The sequence below is a fragment of the Hypanus sabinus genome, chromosome 17, assembly GCF_030144855.1.
Source record: "Hypanus sabinus isolate sHypSab1 chromosome 17, sHypSab1.hap1, whole genome shotgun sequence".
Lineage (NCBI taxonomy): Eukaryota > Metazoa > Chordata > Chondrichthyes > Myliobatiformes > Dasyatidae > Hypanus > Hypanus sabinus.
Genome location: NC_082722.1, coordinates 65,624,857 through 65,643,552, shown reverse-complemented (window position 1 = coordinate 65,643,552; position 18,696 = coordinate 65,624,857). Strand labels below are relative to the sequence as shown.

The following is an 18,696-nucleotide window of genomic DNA, read 5'->3' as shown; positions in this document are numbered from 1 at the left end:
TTTTGGCCTCTCTCTGCAGCAGACCATGCCTCAAAGTCTGCTGTCTATGCCACTATGCCACTGGTCCGCTGACTGCTTGAGTCCATCAGGCAAATCTAGTTCTTCCATGTCTGTTGACAGATGACTATTCCTTGGTTCACTAAATACAGCCAGACTAACATCAATAGACTGTCTTTCTTCTCTGCAGTATCTGCCCATATTTTGTGCAAATCTAAATTTCTTTTCCTCGTTCTGATGGAATTTTCACCAATCTCTTAGCTACTGTTCACCATCGGTGATTTCTCAGTACTGATACTCCTGATCTCTTGATCTGTCATAACCTGTCTTGCATCTCACTCCTCCCTTCAGCTCTACTCCACTCTTCCCCCAGTTCTGACCTGAAACCTTCAGTAGTTTAAATCCCCAGATGCTGCTTGACTGGCCTAGTTCTTCTAGAATTTTCTATTTTGACGTAGATTTTGTTGGCTGTGAATCTGTGGAATTCATCGCCACAGGCAGCTGTGGAGGCCATGTCATTGGGTACACTTAAGGCAGAGGTTGGTGGATTCTTGATTAGTCAGGGCATGAAGGGACTTGGAAAGAAAGCAGTAGATTGGGGCTGAGAGGGAAAATTGGATCAGCCATGATGAAATGGCGGAGAGGACTCGATGTGCCAAGTGGCCTAATTCTGGCTGCCCCTGTATGTTTTGGTCTTTTGGCTTGCACTCAATGTGTATTAGTTCACTGGCTAAGCAAAGCAATTAAAGAAATATAAAAACTTACTAGCAAGATCCCATCCAAGTACAAACATGCCTGACCTCAATCCATAGTGTTGAATCAGTTTGTTGTACTGTGTTAAAAAATAGAAAGCACAATGTTTAGACTGACATTCCAGTGCAGAGGGAGTGGTAGGCCTGCTTTTGAATAAACCTGTATCTTTATTATCTAATCCTTCAGGTGAAAGTTACACTAACCCATGATACTACTTCAGGAAAGAGCAGGATATTTCCCACCAGGGACTTAGCCAATATTTGGCCCTTGAATAAATAGATCAGGAAAATGGGTTATCTGGTGATTACTGTGTTATGACTGGAGCATTGGAGGCTGAGGGGAGATCAGATAGAGGTTTACAATACTATGAGAGGCATAGACAGAGTGGTCAGAGAGTATCTGTTTCCCAGGGTTGAAATGTCTAACACCAGAGGGCACACATTGAAGGTGAGAGGGGTTAGGTTCAAAGGGGACGTGAGGGTTAAGTTGTTTACTCAGAGAGTTGTGGATACTTGGAATACACTGCCTGGTGTGGTGGTACAGGCAAATACATTAGAGGTCTTTAAGAGATGTTTGATAGACAAATGGATGCAAGGAAGATGAAGTGATATGGACATTGTGTAGGTGGGAGGGATTAGTGTTTGGCTGTTTTTGATTTGTTTTAATTGGTTCAGCACAACATTGTGGGCTGAATGGCCTGTTCCTATACTGTACCCTTCTATGTTCTGTATGTTGACTGTGAGAGCACACCGGACACATACTGACTACCTACCGTCCTTTGTTAAGGATAATTTAAAAGTATTTCACTGGAAGTAACATACTTAAAGACATAAAAGCTCCCACAGGAATCCAAGTCTTTTGCAATTAGCATCTCTGATTGGGACAATTGAGAAATTATTATCCTATTTAATTCAAAAAATGTGCTTTTTCTTGTAAAATTAGGTTCTGGAAACAGTAAGAGAGGCGATTTCAAGGAGGAATTTGGCTACAAAGACACTGGTTGATGAAAGGTTTCTCATCTAGAATTCCTCAGATATTAGCCACTGTGTGGATGGGATCAGTTCAATTCTTACCACTCTCGCACAAGTGTGGCTTTTACACAAGAGTAATTATTTGATATGCCCAGTCCAATGTTTGTTACCAAAGGACAGTTGATAGTGAAGCCACAGCAGGGAAAAAAATATGCCTCGTGGATGGGAACAACACAGACGTGGATGAGATGCAACCAAGCAAAAAAGGAAAATTAAAAGCAGGCAGATTGCTGATTGAAGTGGTGAATGGAGTTTCATATCTGCTTGTGTTTCCTTGATTTGAAAATGGCACAAAATTGCCAACAGCCCATAGAAGGTGGTCTTCTAGAGGGCCAGCATCTTCACAAAGATTTCTCATCGCACAGGGATTGTGTTTAAGTCTCTGAATGATCTCTCTTGTTGATGGTTGGGTGCCAACAGTTTCACAGTACAATTCATGTGTGTTGCTCAATATTTCCAGCATCTGCAGAATCTCGTGTCTTGGGTATGTTGATCTACCGCAGTCACCTGATGAAGGGTCTTGTCCCAAAATGTCGACTGTTTATTTTCCTCCATAGAGCATTTATTTGTGTGCTGTTCACAATAGAATCACAATTTGAGGCATTAGTGCCTCAGTATAGAATGAGAGGAGGTGCGGGGCAGGTGGGGGGACAATCACCAGCTGAAGTTGGACTCATTGTTTAACATTATATCACATGATCCTCTCCCTCGTACCTGCAACTCCTATCAGTAATTCCATTACCCATAGACACTAGGCTTCCCATTGTCAATTGGTGATGTAGACTTCTTATTAAGCATGTGCCCAAGAGCAGGGGTGGCAAACCTACGACATATGTGCCCAAGATGGAGCATGCTAAACAATTTGTTGGTACACTTTATGCAGTGCCACCCCTTGATTCCTTAAATCTCACCCATATAATAAAAATCATAATGATTATCTTTACTACAAATTAATTTTTACAAACTAAGAGCAGTGAGATGTTTTCCCCGGAAATGTCCACATCGGCTTGGCACCAGCTGGACAGTTGGGAGAACAGTCAGCATTGGATGATCCTCATAGACCTGGTGTACAACGGTGCATTTGGCACCCTTGACACGCATCCCACCTTTAATATTCTTCCAATATTTGAATAATAAACAGTTACATTAACAATACTATTTAGAATTGAGGTTACTTTCCTATTTTCTTCTTAAAAGATTAATATTAATACAATATTAATATTAAAAGATTAATAATTTAATAGCCGAACAGGTTTTCTAAACTACTTTGTTTATTTGTATGTCTCTTACACTTTTATTAATGGTAAAGTAATGAATACACATAAATAAGCAACAAGATTCATTCTTTTCATTTAAAATAAGTCCAGAATTATTGATACTAATTCAGTAATCAATGATAATCTCTGCTCAAAATTACCATTGTGGCATGTGAGAGAATTTTTGAGATTATCGCCAACTTGAGTGTACATTGTCAAAGAGGTTTGCACCCCTGATCAGCAGTGTTTCAATGGACTAAACAATCTCTAATGTGTCATTTAGATTCTAAAGAGAAAAGATTCCCTGCAGCTTCATTGGATTAACCTCCATAGTAAGTCTCCCCCAATACTTCTATCAAATTAAATAAAAATAAATATTATTTATTTAACATTCATTTAATTTTCCTCACTGCGTCAATCCTTGGAGATTATAGTTCCTGCAAGATCTGGGCAGTCTTGAAGTGTTGACAGTGTTGGATGGGGAAGAATAATTGAGGGAGGGAAGGGTGAAGGAAGGGATTATTCACAAGGTGGAACAGCTGGGTGGAGGTGGGTGTTAACACTACAATTTCAGGATGGTGAAGATGCTCTGGGGAAAATGGAGACTTGAGGCCCAGGTCTCTGTGGCAGCATGGAGTATTATCAATGTAGCAGACCCTTCCTTTCAGTAAGGATGCCTGATGGGGTATCTTTGGAATTATAGATGCACTCTTTGCTAGATGCTCATAGTTGACAACATTGAATAAATTATAGTGTTAATGCATCGGACCCCTCTTCCAAGATTTCTTCAGCAGACTTTCAGAGGAGGAATATAACATATTGATACCAATGCATTTAGTGAAACCAACCACGGTAACTTAGAGGCAACTAAATTCTCCCTGTGCAGGGAAAGGTAATGCAGTGGGTGTTAATGCGGTAATTTAACTCGTGCCTCTGGATTGTTCATGTATGATCGATCCATATACATGAATTTCAATCCTGCCACTGACATTGGGGTATTTGTAGCCAGATATGATTAATTAAATCAGTTTGAATACTAAGCCGATAACAGAAGTGGTGATAAAGCCCATCTGTTTCACCCATGTCCTTAGGCGAGGAAGCCTGGTGTGCTGCTGTTTGCACCACATGTGTCTCAGGCACCAGCAAGTTGATTAACATCTAGCTGATAGTGAAGTGGCCCAGTAAACCACTCAGTCGCTTCAGCTGGTTGTGTCAAAAGATGAGGAGCATGTCTAAGGCAGCAAACTTCACCACCATCTTCTCAAGGGAACGTTGCCATCAATGCCCATGTTCTGTCCAAAAATATACAACCCTTATGTTGTCTATACCTAATGGAACAAGAGTTCTCCTGTAGCAATGGGTCATAGAAACAGACCCTTCAGCCCAATGAGCTACCACTAACTATCAACGACCCATTTACACTACAGTAATCCAACATTAACCCCATCAAAGTAAATGTATTGAAGTACATATGTGTTATCACACACTACTTTGAGATTATTTTTCCATGCAGGCATTTACAGGAAAATAAATGCAACAGAATTGATGAAAACTGTAGATAGACAAAAACTGACAGGCAACCAATGTGCAAAAGAAGGCAAATTGTGCAAATAGAAAAAATAAATAATACGGAGGACTCGTGGTGCTGTGTCCTTCAATGTGAGTCTGATGGTTGTGGAATTGGCTTAGAGTTGTGGTGAGTGAAGGTCTGAAGGCAGTTAAAGGTAATGATGTTTCAGAGCTTCAAGTACTCTGAAAGCAGCCTGGACCAGGGTCTCGAGAGAAAAGAGAGAATTAAGAAGCGGCAAGACAAAAGTGAATGTGTACTTTAGGAAAAAAATATGATTACACAAAGACCGACAAACAACCAAAGTGCAAAAGAGGCCAAACTTTGCAAATAATAAAGAAGTAAATAAATAACACTGAGAGCCTCCCCACATTTTCATCAATTTCCCCAGATTTTACAGAGGCCAGTTAACATCCTTGGGTTGTGGGAAGAAACTGGAGAACCCAGAGGAAACGCACAAGGAAACATGCATACTCTACACGAGCAGTAGCAGAGGCCAGGACCGTGCCTGTGCCTCTGGTTCAGTGAGGCAGCCTTCACTGCGTCACCCACTGATCTTGGGAAAAGTGACATTACTGGAAACTCTTTGTCATTTGAATCTCCAATCCTGTGTTGAGTGTGTCCCTTTGTATTAGTTACTTTTCATCTTTGAACCATGGTGTTTCAATAACATATTTTGAAAAATTGTATGCTATTTAAATGCCTAGTATATTTTACAGTTTTGTATTTATATTCTAATAAATGTTTTGGATTTAACAGTGTTTAACTGTTGCAATTTGTATTTCAAAGTCACGGTGCATGTGGGCACAGGTGCAATGGAAAACTTACTTGCAGTAGCATTACAGGCACAATATTCGCAAGATAAACAAACATATCCAACAAAATTATACAGGAAAGAAGACAATTAAAACAAAAATAAAAATCCATTGTAGTGGAATGGTCAAAGTAGTTATGATTTTGCTGAGGTAGTGATTAGGGTTGGGCAATTGGTCCAAGGGATAATAAATAATCCAAGATAGAATGGTGGAACAGACTGGATGGGCCAAAAGGCCTAATTCTGCTTGTATGTCTGATGGTAATGGTCATATGGTACTGAATATTTGAAGGGAAGTAGGCATTCTCGAACTGGTAATGTGGGTCTTGAACTTGGGCTTCGTATAGGTCAAACCAATCTGATTAAATAGCCAAAGGGGTTAGGGTTTTCTATTTTTAGGGCTTTTGTATTTTAGGTCCACAGTCTCTCAGTGAATTGCCAATAGAAGTGACATTGCACCTTTCTGTGAGTCATTCTCAAGATCCCAGCCTGTCTGTAAGGCAGAACAAGAGTTAAATTTCCAATGTGGCTCAACAGGGCAGATTCAGGCCTCTTGACAAAACAAAGGCCAACACTCCAAAGCTGCTGAGTGGGAGTTTAGTCTCTTGGAGGGACTCATTTTCAGCTGGCTTATTAAATGAAGCCACTTTGCCTTTTGTCAAAAGATCCCACAGGATTTTTAGAAAGGAGGAGTTCTTGCTGATCTTTTAACTAGTATTTATCCTTCAGCCAGTGTTGGTAATGAAAGCAGATCATCTGACAACACACACAAAATGCTGCTGGAACACAGCAGGCCAGGCAGCATCTTTAGAGAGAAGTGCTGTTGACGTTTCGGGCCAAGACCCTTCATCTGATAATTTGCTTTTGTGGAATCTTACAGACTGCTATGCTTCTTACAAATAACAGCGGCTACACTTCAAAAGTGCTCAGACCCACCACCCCAATGGTGTGAAAGGTGCCAGGAAATACTCCCCACCCCACCTTCCCTTTCTTCCATGGTTCTATCCTGTCCGATTTCTCCTCCTTCCACCAATCCCTTCTATCTTCCACCCACCTTCCCCCTCACCTGGTTTTACCTATCACCTGCCAGCCACCTCCCCCACCACATTATTCTCCTTTCCTGCTATCTTCTTCCCCTTCCTTTCCAGTCTTGTTGAAGGTTCTCATCCCAAAACGTCAACTGTTAATTCCCCTCCACAGAAGCTGCCTGACTTGTGGAGTTCCTCCAGCATTTTGTGTGTGGTGCTCTGGAAATGCATGTTTGTTCTTTCTGGTAATGTTCTTTGTCATTACATAATTTAACAGGAGCAAGAGGAGACTGGAGCCTGTGAATAATTTCTCTGATATCTTGAGGGAAAATATAGCCCTTGGTATAAGGGAACAGTGATGCTCATTGTTAATTCATCGATAAGTTGTGACTGTGCAAATTGGTGGCTGCATCCCACACTGCCAATCCCTTTTGCCAAGGAGAATGCTTTACATGAGAACTAAGCCACAGATAATAATGCCTGTTATTAATTTTAACACATATGATACTGATTATATACAAACAGATCACACATTTCTCAGTAAATAGTTTTCAAGTGATCTCATGGTCCCGTTTTTGAGCTTAATGAGAACATTTCTCTCAAGAAAGGTTCCCAGTGGAATTAACTCATTCTGATCCAATTAAAGGGATTTCCTCGTAAAATCTGCTGTAGTTTTAAAGATTAGTTTTTAAAATTTAGTCACATGTACATTGAAGCATACAGGGATATGCATGTTTGCGTCAATGACCAATAGAGACCAAGGTGCCAACATAGCATGCTCACAACTTAATAACTCTAATGCCTTTGGGATGTGGGAAGAAACTGGAATGCTGCAAGGAAACCCAGGCAGCCATGAGGAGAACATATGAACAGACAGCAGCAGGGATTAAATCTCAATTGCCAGTACTAAAGTGGTATGCTAACCGTTACATTACTGTGTTGCTATCAAATGGAGTCCGTGATGGGAATGCGGGCACAGAGATGGGGGGAGTGTGGTTTCTGCAAACGGGCGCAGGAGGACCTCATGGATCTCATAGCCGTCGTGGTCAAGGGAGGGAGGTTTGAATTGAGTGATGTGGCTTCCGGCTCCAGTCCATCACTGGAATTTAATGGGGAAAGGACTCACTGAGGATCAGCAGGGACTGGTGCCGTGGGGGAAGGATGGTGCAACAGATGGACAAGGCTTTGTGACTGCGAGCCAAAAGAAGCTGGGATTGGAAACTGAGAGGAAGGAGTGACATTTGGATGTGAGGTACATTGGGGGTTGTGCAGAGTTCAGTTATGTGTAAGGTTAGAAAGAGGGTGTTTCCTTGTAGCGTGGCATTAAATCATGATCATCCCAGGAATGATCTATAACCTTTGGTTCATGGTCGTGCCTGAAACAAGTTGATTGGTTCTCAGGTAATGAGCTCAGCACAAGGGTGAAACACAATTGGGGACACACAGGTGAGCTTTTTGCACAGCGCTAAGAACAGAAGTTCTTAAGAATAGGGAAGAGCCATGGAGTAGGTCATGTGAATCTACAAGTCTGCTACACCATTCGCCAAGGACTTAGCTGAGCTTCTACCTCAGCTCCATTGTTCCCATAATCCTTGATTCAATATCTATGTTTTGAATGAACTAGTGAAGGAGCCCCCACAGTGCTTGGAACTGAAGATTCAACATCCAGCATCAGAGTGAAGAGCTGCTTCTCATCTGTTTTGCTGTTGGGTTTGCATTCTTCAGTGGTTCAAGGAGTGAGGGGATGTTCTGACTGAAGTATAGAAGATCCTGAGGGGCTTTGACATTGAAATGCTTCCACTAGTGGGAGACTCTCGAATGAAAAATAGAGCTGACAAATTTTATCTCAGAGGGTAGTAAATCTCCAGAGATTTCTTCCCAGCGAGTCATGGGAGTGAGCTCACTAGAAGTATTTAAAATTGAGCTAGATAAATGTTTGAACGTTTGGAGGGCTGGGGGCAATAAGGATTGGGCCAAGTAGAGGAGGTCATGCTGGGGGCAGATCACTCATGACTGCTGCTCCTGTTCCTGTTTTCTTGTGCATTTAAGTTACGAGGGTTCATTTTCTTCCATCGATACAAACTGCCTCATACTGTGGTAGAGGTTCTTTGTCATGAATTTGTTGTATTCTTGCAGCAAGTCATAACCACAAGAGATTCTGCAGATGCTGGAAATCCAGAATAACATACAAAATGCTGGAGGAGCTCAGCAGGTCAGGCAGCATCTCTGGAAATGAACAAAGAGTAGACATTTTGGGCTGAGATCCTTCAGGACTGGAAGGAGAAGAAGTACAAGCTAGAAGGTGAGAAGTTGTCAGGTGGATAGGGGAGGAGGATGAAGTCAGAAGGTGGGAAGTGATGGGTGGAAAACGTAGAGGGCTGAAGAGGAAGAGATCAGATAGGAGAGGAGAGAGGGCCTTGGAAGAAAGGGAAGGGAGAGGGGCACCAGGATGGAGGTGAAATGCAGGTGAGAAGAAGAGAGGAGCCAGAGTGGTAAATAGAAAAAGAGGGAAGTGGGTTGGTGAAAGTGATCAGAAGTAGAGAAATCAATACTCATGCTTTCCGGTTGGAGGCTACCCAGATGGATAATGAGTTGTTGCTCCTTCACCGTGAGAGTGGACTCACCGTGGCAGTCGAGGAGGCCATGAACTGACATGTTGGAATGGAAGTGGAGTTGGGAATTTATATGGTTCGCCAACAAGAAATCCTGCTTGTTGCGGATGGAGCAAAGATGCTCGACAAAGCACTCCCCCAATCTAGATCGGGTCTCACAAATGTACAGGAGGCCACATTGGGGGCACCGGATACGGTGGATGACCCCAACAGATCTGCAGGTGAAGTGTTGCCTCACCTGAAAGTGCTATCTGGGGCCCTGAATGGAGGTGAGGGAGGAGATGAATGGGCAGGTGTAGCACTTCTGCTTGCAAAGGTAAGTGCCAGGAGGGACATTAATGGGGAGGGCTGAATGGACACGGGAATCATGGAGAGAGCAATGCCTGCAGAAAATGGAGGTGGATAGGGGGAAAGGTAAAGATGTGCTTGATGGTAGGTGTGGTGATATCACGTGCAATAATGTGCCAGCACCTGATTGGACAGCACTGAGCATGCATGGGGTTTGCCAGAATGTTTCAGCATGTGGTGGGGTTAAGATGTGTTAGTTTATTATTGTAAATAAAAGTTCTCTAATTCTTCCAAAATATGATTCTTAATTGTTAACCCACGGTATGTTTTTAATCAGAAGTAACAAAACAGTAGGATCCTATTGAAAATGCACAGGTTCATGGGATGATAGATAAGGTGAAGAGAGACTCTATCCCTGTTATGGCAACAGTAAGACTTGTACCCCTCCACCTTCCTTTTCTGCCATGTTTTACTCTTCACCCCTATCAAATTTCTTTTTCAGCCCTTTACATTTTCCACCTATCACCTCTCACATTCTCACTTCATCTCCCTCCCCCATCCACTTGATTTTACCAATCAGCTTCCAGCTTGCCCTTCTGTTAACCCACAAACCCCCCCCCCCTCACCTTTCCAGGCCCCAATCATTGACAGTTTATTCCTTTCCAGAGATGCTGCCTGACCTGCAGAATTCCTCCAACATTTTGTATGTGTACTCTTGTAGACTTGGTTGGCCTATTTTGGATAGATCGTTTCTTTGTCCTGTGGGGGGGGGGTTCCGTCAATTGGTGACTGTTCATAAATTTGTGCCCCCTCCCTCTAGGAACAGGATGAATTTTCCAGGACATGGACATCACCAGGTAATGGTTGGACATCTTTAAAAACTAAGTAGATACTTTACTTTGCATTTTTATAAATAAGATGTTTTCAAAAGTTCAAAGTACATTTATTATCAAAGTATGTATACATTATACAACTTGAGATTCGTCTCCTTACAGGCAGCCACAAAACAAAGAAACCGCTAAAGACACGTTTAATAAAATGTCAAAGGCCCAGTGCACAGAGAGAAAAAAAGAAAAATTGTGCCAACGATAAAAGTCAGCAAATAAAAATAAGTTAATAGTTTTATGACTACCAGTGTAAAAGTGAAAAATTTTAAAAGCTGCAGATGCTAGATATCTGAAAAAAAAAATGTACTGGAGGAACTCAGTGGGTCAGGCAGCATCTGTGGAAAGAAAAGCAGAATTAAGAGTCCTGATGAAGGTCTCAGTTTGAAACGTTGGCTTAATTTCCCTCTCGATGCTGCCTGACTTGCTACGGCTCACACTTTCCAGCATCTGCGGAATCTCTTGTGTTAACAGCATTAACGTTTCAGGTCCTTGTGCAGAACTGAACAAAGAAAACAAAGATCAGAGAAATTTGGCTGGGCAATGAAGGGAATACTGTAGCCAGTGAGGTTAAACTGCCACTGAAAGGGGCAGTTACGCTCCTTCAGCTATGGAATGCATTGTGAATGTTGTGAAATCTTGATGTTGCTGTACAGTTCTACTGGAATGTACCAGGAAGAGCAGAATAAATGATATAAAGCAAAGAAAGGGGGAAGGAATTGCAAGCACATGTGGCCAGTCCTGGGGACAACAGAAAGAAGGTGCAAGTTGTCTGAAATTGTGAAGTTCAGTATTGAGTCCTGCAGGCTGCATCATGCCAGATGCAAAATGAGGTGTGCCTTGAGCTTTGTTACAACAGTACTGGAGGCTACAGACTGAGAGGCCAGAGGTGGAGGGGGATGGAGAAATGGCCGGTCACTGGAAGCTCAGGGTGACCCTTGTAAACTGAATGATGTGTGGATGCTCCACAAAGTGATCGCTTGGTCTGCTCTCAGAATGATCAGATTTTGCTCCAGATTCCTGCATCTGCAGCCTCTTCCGTCACTGCTAGAATGACTGTCGCATCATTGTTATGAGCTGTGTTGTATGACGTAGGTGATCATGGTCTATCCATGACCATGATTGTTTTTGGCAAATTTTTCCATAGAAGAGGTTTGCCATTGCCTTCTTCTGGGCAGTGTCTTCACAAGATGGGTGACCCCAGCCATTATCAATACTCTTCAGAGATTGTCTGCCCGGCGTCAGTGGTCACATAACCAGGACTTGTGATGTACACCAGCCGCTCGTCCGACCATCCAGCACCTGCTCCCATGGGTTCACATGACCCTGATCAGGGGGCTAAGCAGGTGCTGCACCTTGCCCAAGGGTAACCAAGAATAACTGTACTGCTGTTCAATGTTCCTTTTCACCAGAGTGAATACACGTATATCTGGAGCAGTTGTCACCCATATGGAAGTTGGAAAATATACACAAGTCCATAAGACCATAAGACAGAGGAGCAGAATTAGGCCATTCAGCCCATTGAGTTTGCTCTGTTATTTCGTCATGGCTGATTTATTATCCCACTCAACCATTCTCCTGCCTTCTCCCTGTAACCTTTGATGCCCTTGCAAATTACGAACCTATTAACCTGCTTTATGTATACCCATTGACTTGGCCTCCATGGCTGTCTGTGGTATCGTACTTTTAGCTGTCAAGCGAAGTCTGTATCAATCACTTACCACTCATTTACACTAATCCTACACTAGGTTCATATAAGCACACAGCATGGAAAAAGGCCCTCAGTCCAATGTGTCGATGCCAACCAAGATGCCCATCTCATTTGCCCACATTTGGCCCATATCCCTTTAAACTTTTCCTGTCCAAGTTATTACCTAAGTATCTTTTAGATAGTGTGATTGTACCTGCCTCAACCATTTCCCCTAGCGTTAATCCTAATTTTTACTCTCCCCACGCTCTCATTCACCCCTCCCCCCACCACACACATGCATTCTGCCACTCACCTACACACTGGTGGCAACTCACACCAGCCAATAAACCAACCAGTCCACATGTCTTTGGGATGTGGGAGGATGTACAAGTTCTGTCCCAGACAACAGACCAGGTCAGGATTGGACCTGGGTTAACGGAATTATGAAGCAGCCTCACTAATGTCATTTTGCCTTTTCATACAGGAGCAAATTTTAAAAACTACCATTCTCTTAAGAAAACATGGCCAGCCATTTCCTGATGGTTTCTGTGAAGTTGAAAAGTCAACCTCTTTCCAGGGGCAGGGCCATTGACAGACAGGCAGCCACCATTTGATGGAAACTTCCCAGAACATAAAGCAACAAACCTTAAACTGACTCCAGATGTGCTCACTCGGAGCATTTTGCCACAGGGTTTGCACTTTCTGGCCTTAAAGAGACGGGCTGCATGGAATGCAGTTACATCATTGTGCATAACGCTCCAAACTCTGGGTCAATCCACAGCAATTCAGCCAGTTTTTAAATACTCAAATCAAAATGTTCATATGAAATATCTTCCAGGTTTCTTCCCATGATGTTGGTCAACATCCATCCTCTGCTGAATTTTCCACAGGGAGATGCACCTAGGAACTTGCCAAGACTTTTTCTACAGCACCTTCCAAACTCACCACTAATCCTCTTCGAGGAATGTCATCCGTTCAAAGAGCCTTTCTGAATGTACGCCATTCTGAGCTGGAAATTCATTCCTTTTGGATTGTAGCTCAATATTTTATTATTATGCCTGTCATCATCATAATCACCAAGGGCAGCGCAGTGGTCAACAAAACACTTTACAGTACCAACAAACCCAGGTTCAATTCCTGCTGCTGCCTGTAAGGAGTTTGTATGTTCTCCCCATGACTGCGTGGGTTTCCTCCGGGTGCTCCTGTCTCTTCCCACATTCCAAAAGCATGCCAGTTAGCAGGTTAATTGGTCAATGTAAGTTGTTCTGTGTTTAGGCTAGGATTCAATTGGGGATTGCTGGGCATTGTGTCTCAAAGGGCCGAAGAGCCTATTCCTCACTGTATCTCAATAAATCAATGATATAATATAAATAATTATGTGACATCTCGAATGATGTAGGCAATCATGGTCTCATGATTGTTCTTGACAAATACTTCCCACAGACATGATCGCTTGGTCTGCTCTCAGAATGATCAGATTTTGCTCCAGATTCCTGCATCTGCAGCCTCTTCCGTCACTGCTAGAATGACTGTCGCATCATTGTTATGAGCTGTGTTGTATGACGTAGGTGATCATGGTCTATCCATGACCATGATTGTTTTTGGCAAATTTTTCCATAGAAGAGGTTTGCCATTGCCTTCTTCTGGGCAGTGTCTTCACAAGATGGGTGACCCCAGCCACTATCAATACTCTTCAGAGATTGTCTGCCTGGCGTCAGTGGTCGCATAACCAGGACTTGTGATATGCACCGACTGCTCATGTGACCATCCACCACCTGCTCCCTTGGTTCAAGTGACCCTGATCAGGTGTGGGGGCGGTGGGAGCTAAGCTGGTGCTACACATTGCCCAAGGGTGACTGCAGGCTGCAGAAGGAAGGAGCACCTTAGACCTCCTTGGGTGGAGATGTATCTCCACCTCGCCACCCAATTATGGCTGTAGCATGGATTAAACTTCGGAAATCCCTTGATTCACAGAAGAAGGTACAATCCCTTACAGGAGAAGAGACATGTCTCCTCAGTATAGTCAACCTGTGACTATTGAGATTAATTATCGTCACAACATCACAAGCTTTAGGGAGGGTGCAGAGGAGATTTACCAGGATGCTGCCAGGATTAGAAAGCATCTCTCATGAGGAAAGGTTGGGCGAGGTGGGGCTGTTCTCTTTGGAGGATGAAAACAGGCTTGATAGAGGGGTCTAAGAGGATAAGAAGCATCAATTTTTCCAGGGTAGAAATGGCTAATACAAGGGGCCATAATTTTAGGGAGATTGCAGGAAAGTATAGGGTAGATGTCAGAGGTAAGTTCTTTACACAGAGAATGGTGGGCGCATGGAACACCCTGTCATGGGCAATGGTATGGCCATTTGAGGAACTCTTAGGTGACAGAGAAATGAAGGGTTATATTTACGGGTAAGGTTTAGATTGATCTTCGAGCAGGTTAAAAGGTCGCCAGCGCATCGTGGGCTGACGTGCCTGTACTGTGTGATAGTGTTTTATGTTCTATCACAAGGAATCAAATCCCCTGCTTACGTACATCTAGAGCACAGCAGTTAGCGTAACACTATCACAGCGCCAGCAACCCGAGTTCAATTCCCACCATTGCCTGTAAGGAGTTTGTACATTCTCCCTGTGATCGCATGGGTTTCCTCTGGGTGCTCTGGTTTCCTCCCACATTTCAAAGACGTACCGGTCAGTAAATTAATTGGTCACATGGGTGTAATTCGACAGCACAGGCTTGATGGAATGGGAAGGCCTGTTATCATGCTGAATCTCAAAATAACATAAATAAAAATCAAGAGTATTTAATAATGGTGAATAAATATTGGTTCTTCCATAAATAAATAAACAAGACAGTTGGCTTGACTGTAAAATCCTCTGATGTGATGCAGCTGCACAAAAAATAGACAAACCTATTCATTTTGCTCTTAAACAAGTACAATTGACTGAATTGACATGAGTACAAGAGGGGATAATTTCCATGGACAATGCAAAGACACAGATAATGCAACATCAAAATGTAGTAATTATTTTTGCCTTCATTATTCCTTAAAAATATGCAGCTTTGGGATTGTTTATGGTGGTAGCAATTTCAAATTTTCAAGCACTCCCATGTTCTGCTCATTGGCCAGAAACACCTGTTACCATTTAGAGGGATTTGAAGATAGTTTTACATTACGGTTTGACTCTCTTTGACAGAGCATGGCTGTACAAATAAGCTTGAAAGTTTAATCACATTTTAATATACTTGGGCTGGAGTCTAACTGTAGCTAATGCATTATTGATTGTATATAATGCATCTACTTAATGTATTCTTGCATTCTCTAGATGCGCTCTGGAAGTACATTTAAAGACTGGTGTGAGACTTATTTAAACCAACTGAGCAGAGACCTCTGAATCATTGATGGTAAATCAATCATTGCATGGTTAATGTATGAGCCACTAGATCAGCCTGTGGTTAATCAGGAGTATGCTGCAGGCACCGTTGTGATATATGGGGTGTTGAACCACAAGGCTGGGTGAGATATTTATGGGAAGAAATATTGCTTGACGTATCTGGTCTTCCTAAACAGAAGAAAGTTCCAAAGTCTCCATGTCCATTCCTTCACCAATACTCCCTGGAGAGGTACAGCACAGTGCACGATGTTGTGCTGACCTCCCCTCCCACAAGGCCATCCATTTTTCTTTCATCCATATGCCTATCAAAGAGCATCTTAAGTGTCACTAATGTATCTGCCCAAACCCAGCAGTACATTCCATACACTCTTTACCCTCTATCTGTAAAAAATTCATACCTCTGACCCCACCGTCACAATCACCTTAAAAGCACCACCATCAGCATTATGTGCCATGTCATATGATGTGGGCGATCATGTTCTCATGACCATGATTGTTCTGGGCAAATTTTACTACAGAAATGGTTTGCCACTGCACTCTTCAGAGATTGTCTGCCTGGCCTCTGTGGTCACATGACCAGGATATGCGATTATGCACCCATATGACCATCCACCACCTGCTCCTATGGCTTCACGTGACCCTGATCGGGGGCTAAGCAGGAGCTACACCTTGCCCAAGAGTGACCTGCAGGCTAGTGGGGTGGAAGAAACATGTTACACCTCTTTTGGTAAAGATGTATATCAATCTCACCACCCACTTAAAAGTATGTCCCCTCATATGAGCCATTTCCACCCTAGGGAAAAACGTCTCTGGCTGTCCACTTATCTTTGCCTCTTTTCATCTATCAAGTCACTTCTCATCCTCTTTCGCTCCAAAGAGAGACCCAGCTTGATCAACCTTTCCTCATATGACATTCAAGATTCAACATGTTTAATATCTTATCCAGTACAGAAGTGTAATCTAAACAGGGCAGCATCCTGGTAAATCTCCCCTGCACCCTCTCTAAAGCTTCCACATCCTTCCTATAATGAGGTGACCAGAACTGAACACAATACTCCAAGTAAATAGGGCATTTTTCTTCTTTGCTCTGACCAGTCAAGCCAGAAGGTTGTTCTAAATAAAACTACTTGCCACATCGATAGCAGTACTCTTTTAGCATAATCATCCATCTGCTGTGGCAGCAGAGAGAGATGGCCCTTGCTTTGTGAGACTTACCCTTTTCTCAATACACAAAGATTAGACTCCATCTGACTACTAAACATTTGCAATCTCTGAGGGGTGTTGCAGAGTAAACACCAGCCACTCTACTCTTGTGCATCTGATGGAAAGTGTAGCTGTGATGGACTTGTTTCCTCCAGTTGACTGCTGCCTCAGTTCCCTGTTTGTTTTCTATGCTCAAGGAGCCCTGCAGAAGGAGAACACAATGCTGGCAGCTCCCCAAGACCGCTTATCACAGAGGAGATGGGATGGGGTACTCAACAATCAATACAGTTGACCACATTGACATAACTCTTTTGGGTGTTCACAAAAAACGGGGGATTCTGTCCCACTTTCCCAGTTTGATAACAGTAAAACAAACCAAGGTTTTCTCCAGTTTCTCTCCCCCCCCCCCCACCCCCGCCATCCCAAAGGCATTTGGGTTGGTAGTTTAATTGGCTACTGCCCATAATGTGTATCTTGGGGGCAGAATCCAGCGGGGAGTTGATGGAAATGTGAAGATTAGTGTAGTCCTGGAGTAAATGGGTGTTTGATGGTCAGCATAGACTTGATGTGCCAACGGGCCTTTTTTCCCTGTTCTCTGATTTTTTTGACTCTCTGTGAATCAAACCCATTATCCCCTCTCTGTTTAGTCAAAGAAGCTTCTGATGAAGGGTAAGTGAGCATTCCAAGAACAGGGAAAAATATGCACAATGTTGAGAGGCTGACTAATCATTGATAGAGAATGAACTGTGAGTCCAGTTCACTGGATCACTGGTTGGACCGTTGGCAGGGGTGCTGCATTGCCTCAGTTGTGGCGAGGACTAGGCTGGAGCAGCTGCCCAGGAGAGGAGACACTGAGGTGCTGTAGGGAAGCCTCTGTGGGGTGTGCTGAAACTGTACCGGGTCAGGCACTGGCCCTCCCACTGGTGCTGCCCTCCAGTGTTTGCTTGGTGGAAGAACAAGCTGGACGACAGTCATGTCACTCAGGTCTATGTTTTTTTATGTTTTTTGCTGTGTGATTTTGTGTTTTTCTGAACTCATAACCATATGTGCTATTTGTGCTGTGTGGTATGTGCTGTTGGTAATGTATGTGGCCTTGTGTCCCTGGAGGAACGCTGTTTCGTTTACCTATATTCATGCATGGATGAATGATAATTAAAGTTGAACTTGAACTTGACTCGAACAAATACTTGAACCAAACTGAACCTTTATTAAACATATCACAACTGCCGGAGGGATAAAATACTCCATCTTTTCCTATGAAAAAGCAAGTAACAACAGATGCCTGAAATAAAACAGAACAGTTTTGGAAATGATCAACAAGAGAAAATCTGCAGATGCTGGGAATAAGAGCAACACATACAAAATGCCAGGCAGTATCCATGGAAAAGAGTACAGTCGATGTTTTGGGCCAAAACCCTTCGGCAGGACTGGAGAAAAAAAGCCGAGAAGTAGATTTACAAGGTGTGGGGATGGTTAAGAGTGCCACCAGGTGAGAGGTGAAACCTGGAGGGGGAGGGATGAAATAAAGAGCTAGGAAACTGATTGGTGAAAGGGATTGGTGGCCTTCTGACTCTTCCACCAATCAGCTTCCCTGCTCTTTACTTCATTCCCTCCCCCCCCCCCCCCCCGCCTCCAGATTTCACCTATCACCTGGTTTTTCTCTCTCCCCTTTTAAATCTACTCTTCAGCTTTTCCTTACAGTCCTGCTGAAGGATTTCGGCTCCAAACATTGGCTACTCTTTCTCATAGATGTTGGAAATGTTCAGCAGATCAGGCAACCTCTGTAGAGAGAGGAACGGAAGCTGTGTTTCAGCTTGATGACCCTTCACCAGAATGGGGAAAGGTAGGAGTTAGGTGCAGAGGCGGAGGGGGGAGAGACGTGAACAAAAACAAGGTTTTTGATTGGCTGGGTGTGGAGATATTACAAAAAGAATAATAGATGTGGTGAAAGAGGCTGGTAAAGGCCTTGGGTGGATAACAAGATGTCAATCTGTGAAGAGATGAATAAATAATTAGCAGCGGATGAAATAAGGAAGTGATGGAACTGAATGCTGGAAATGTAACATACAAAGCTGTGAAGATTGATAATCTGCAGTCAGTGAACTCAGTCTTGTAAGTTGTAATGGATCTAATTGGAAAATGAACTGATATTTCTTGACGTTAGGCTGGACTTTGCTGGA

General features: G+C 43.1%; 1 protein-coding gene across 2 annotated transcripts in view; it reads left to right on the top strand.

Annotated features, from left to right (window-relative positions):
- The window catches only part of LOC132407011 (meckelin-like), a 150,755-nt gene extending 145,390 nt beyond the window's left edge, over positions 1-5,365 (top strand). For both annotated transcript variants that reach the window (XM_059993234.1, XM_059993235.1), the window contains one exon: positions 1,693-5,365. In XM_059993234.1, the coding sequence (XP_059849217.1) occupies positions 1,693-1,773 (81 nt within the window). In that variant the 3' untranslated portion in view covers positions 1,774-5,365. The remainder of the gene's footprint in view (positions 1-1,692) is intronic.
- Positions 5,366-18,696: the final 13,331 nt, after the last annotated feature.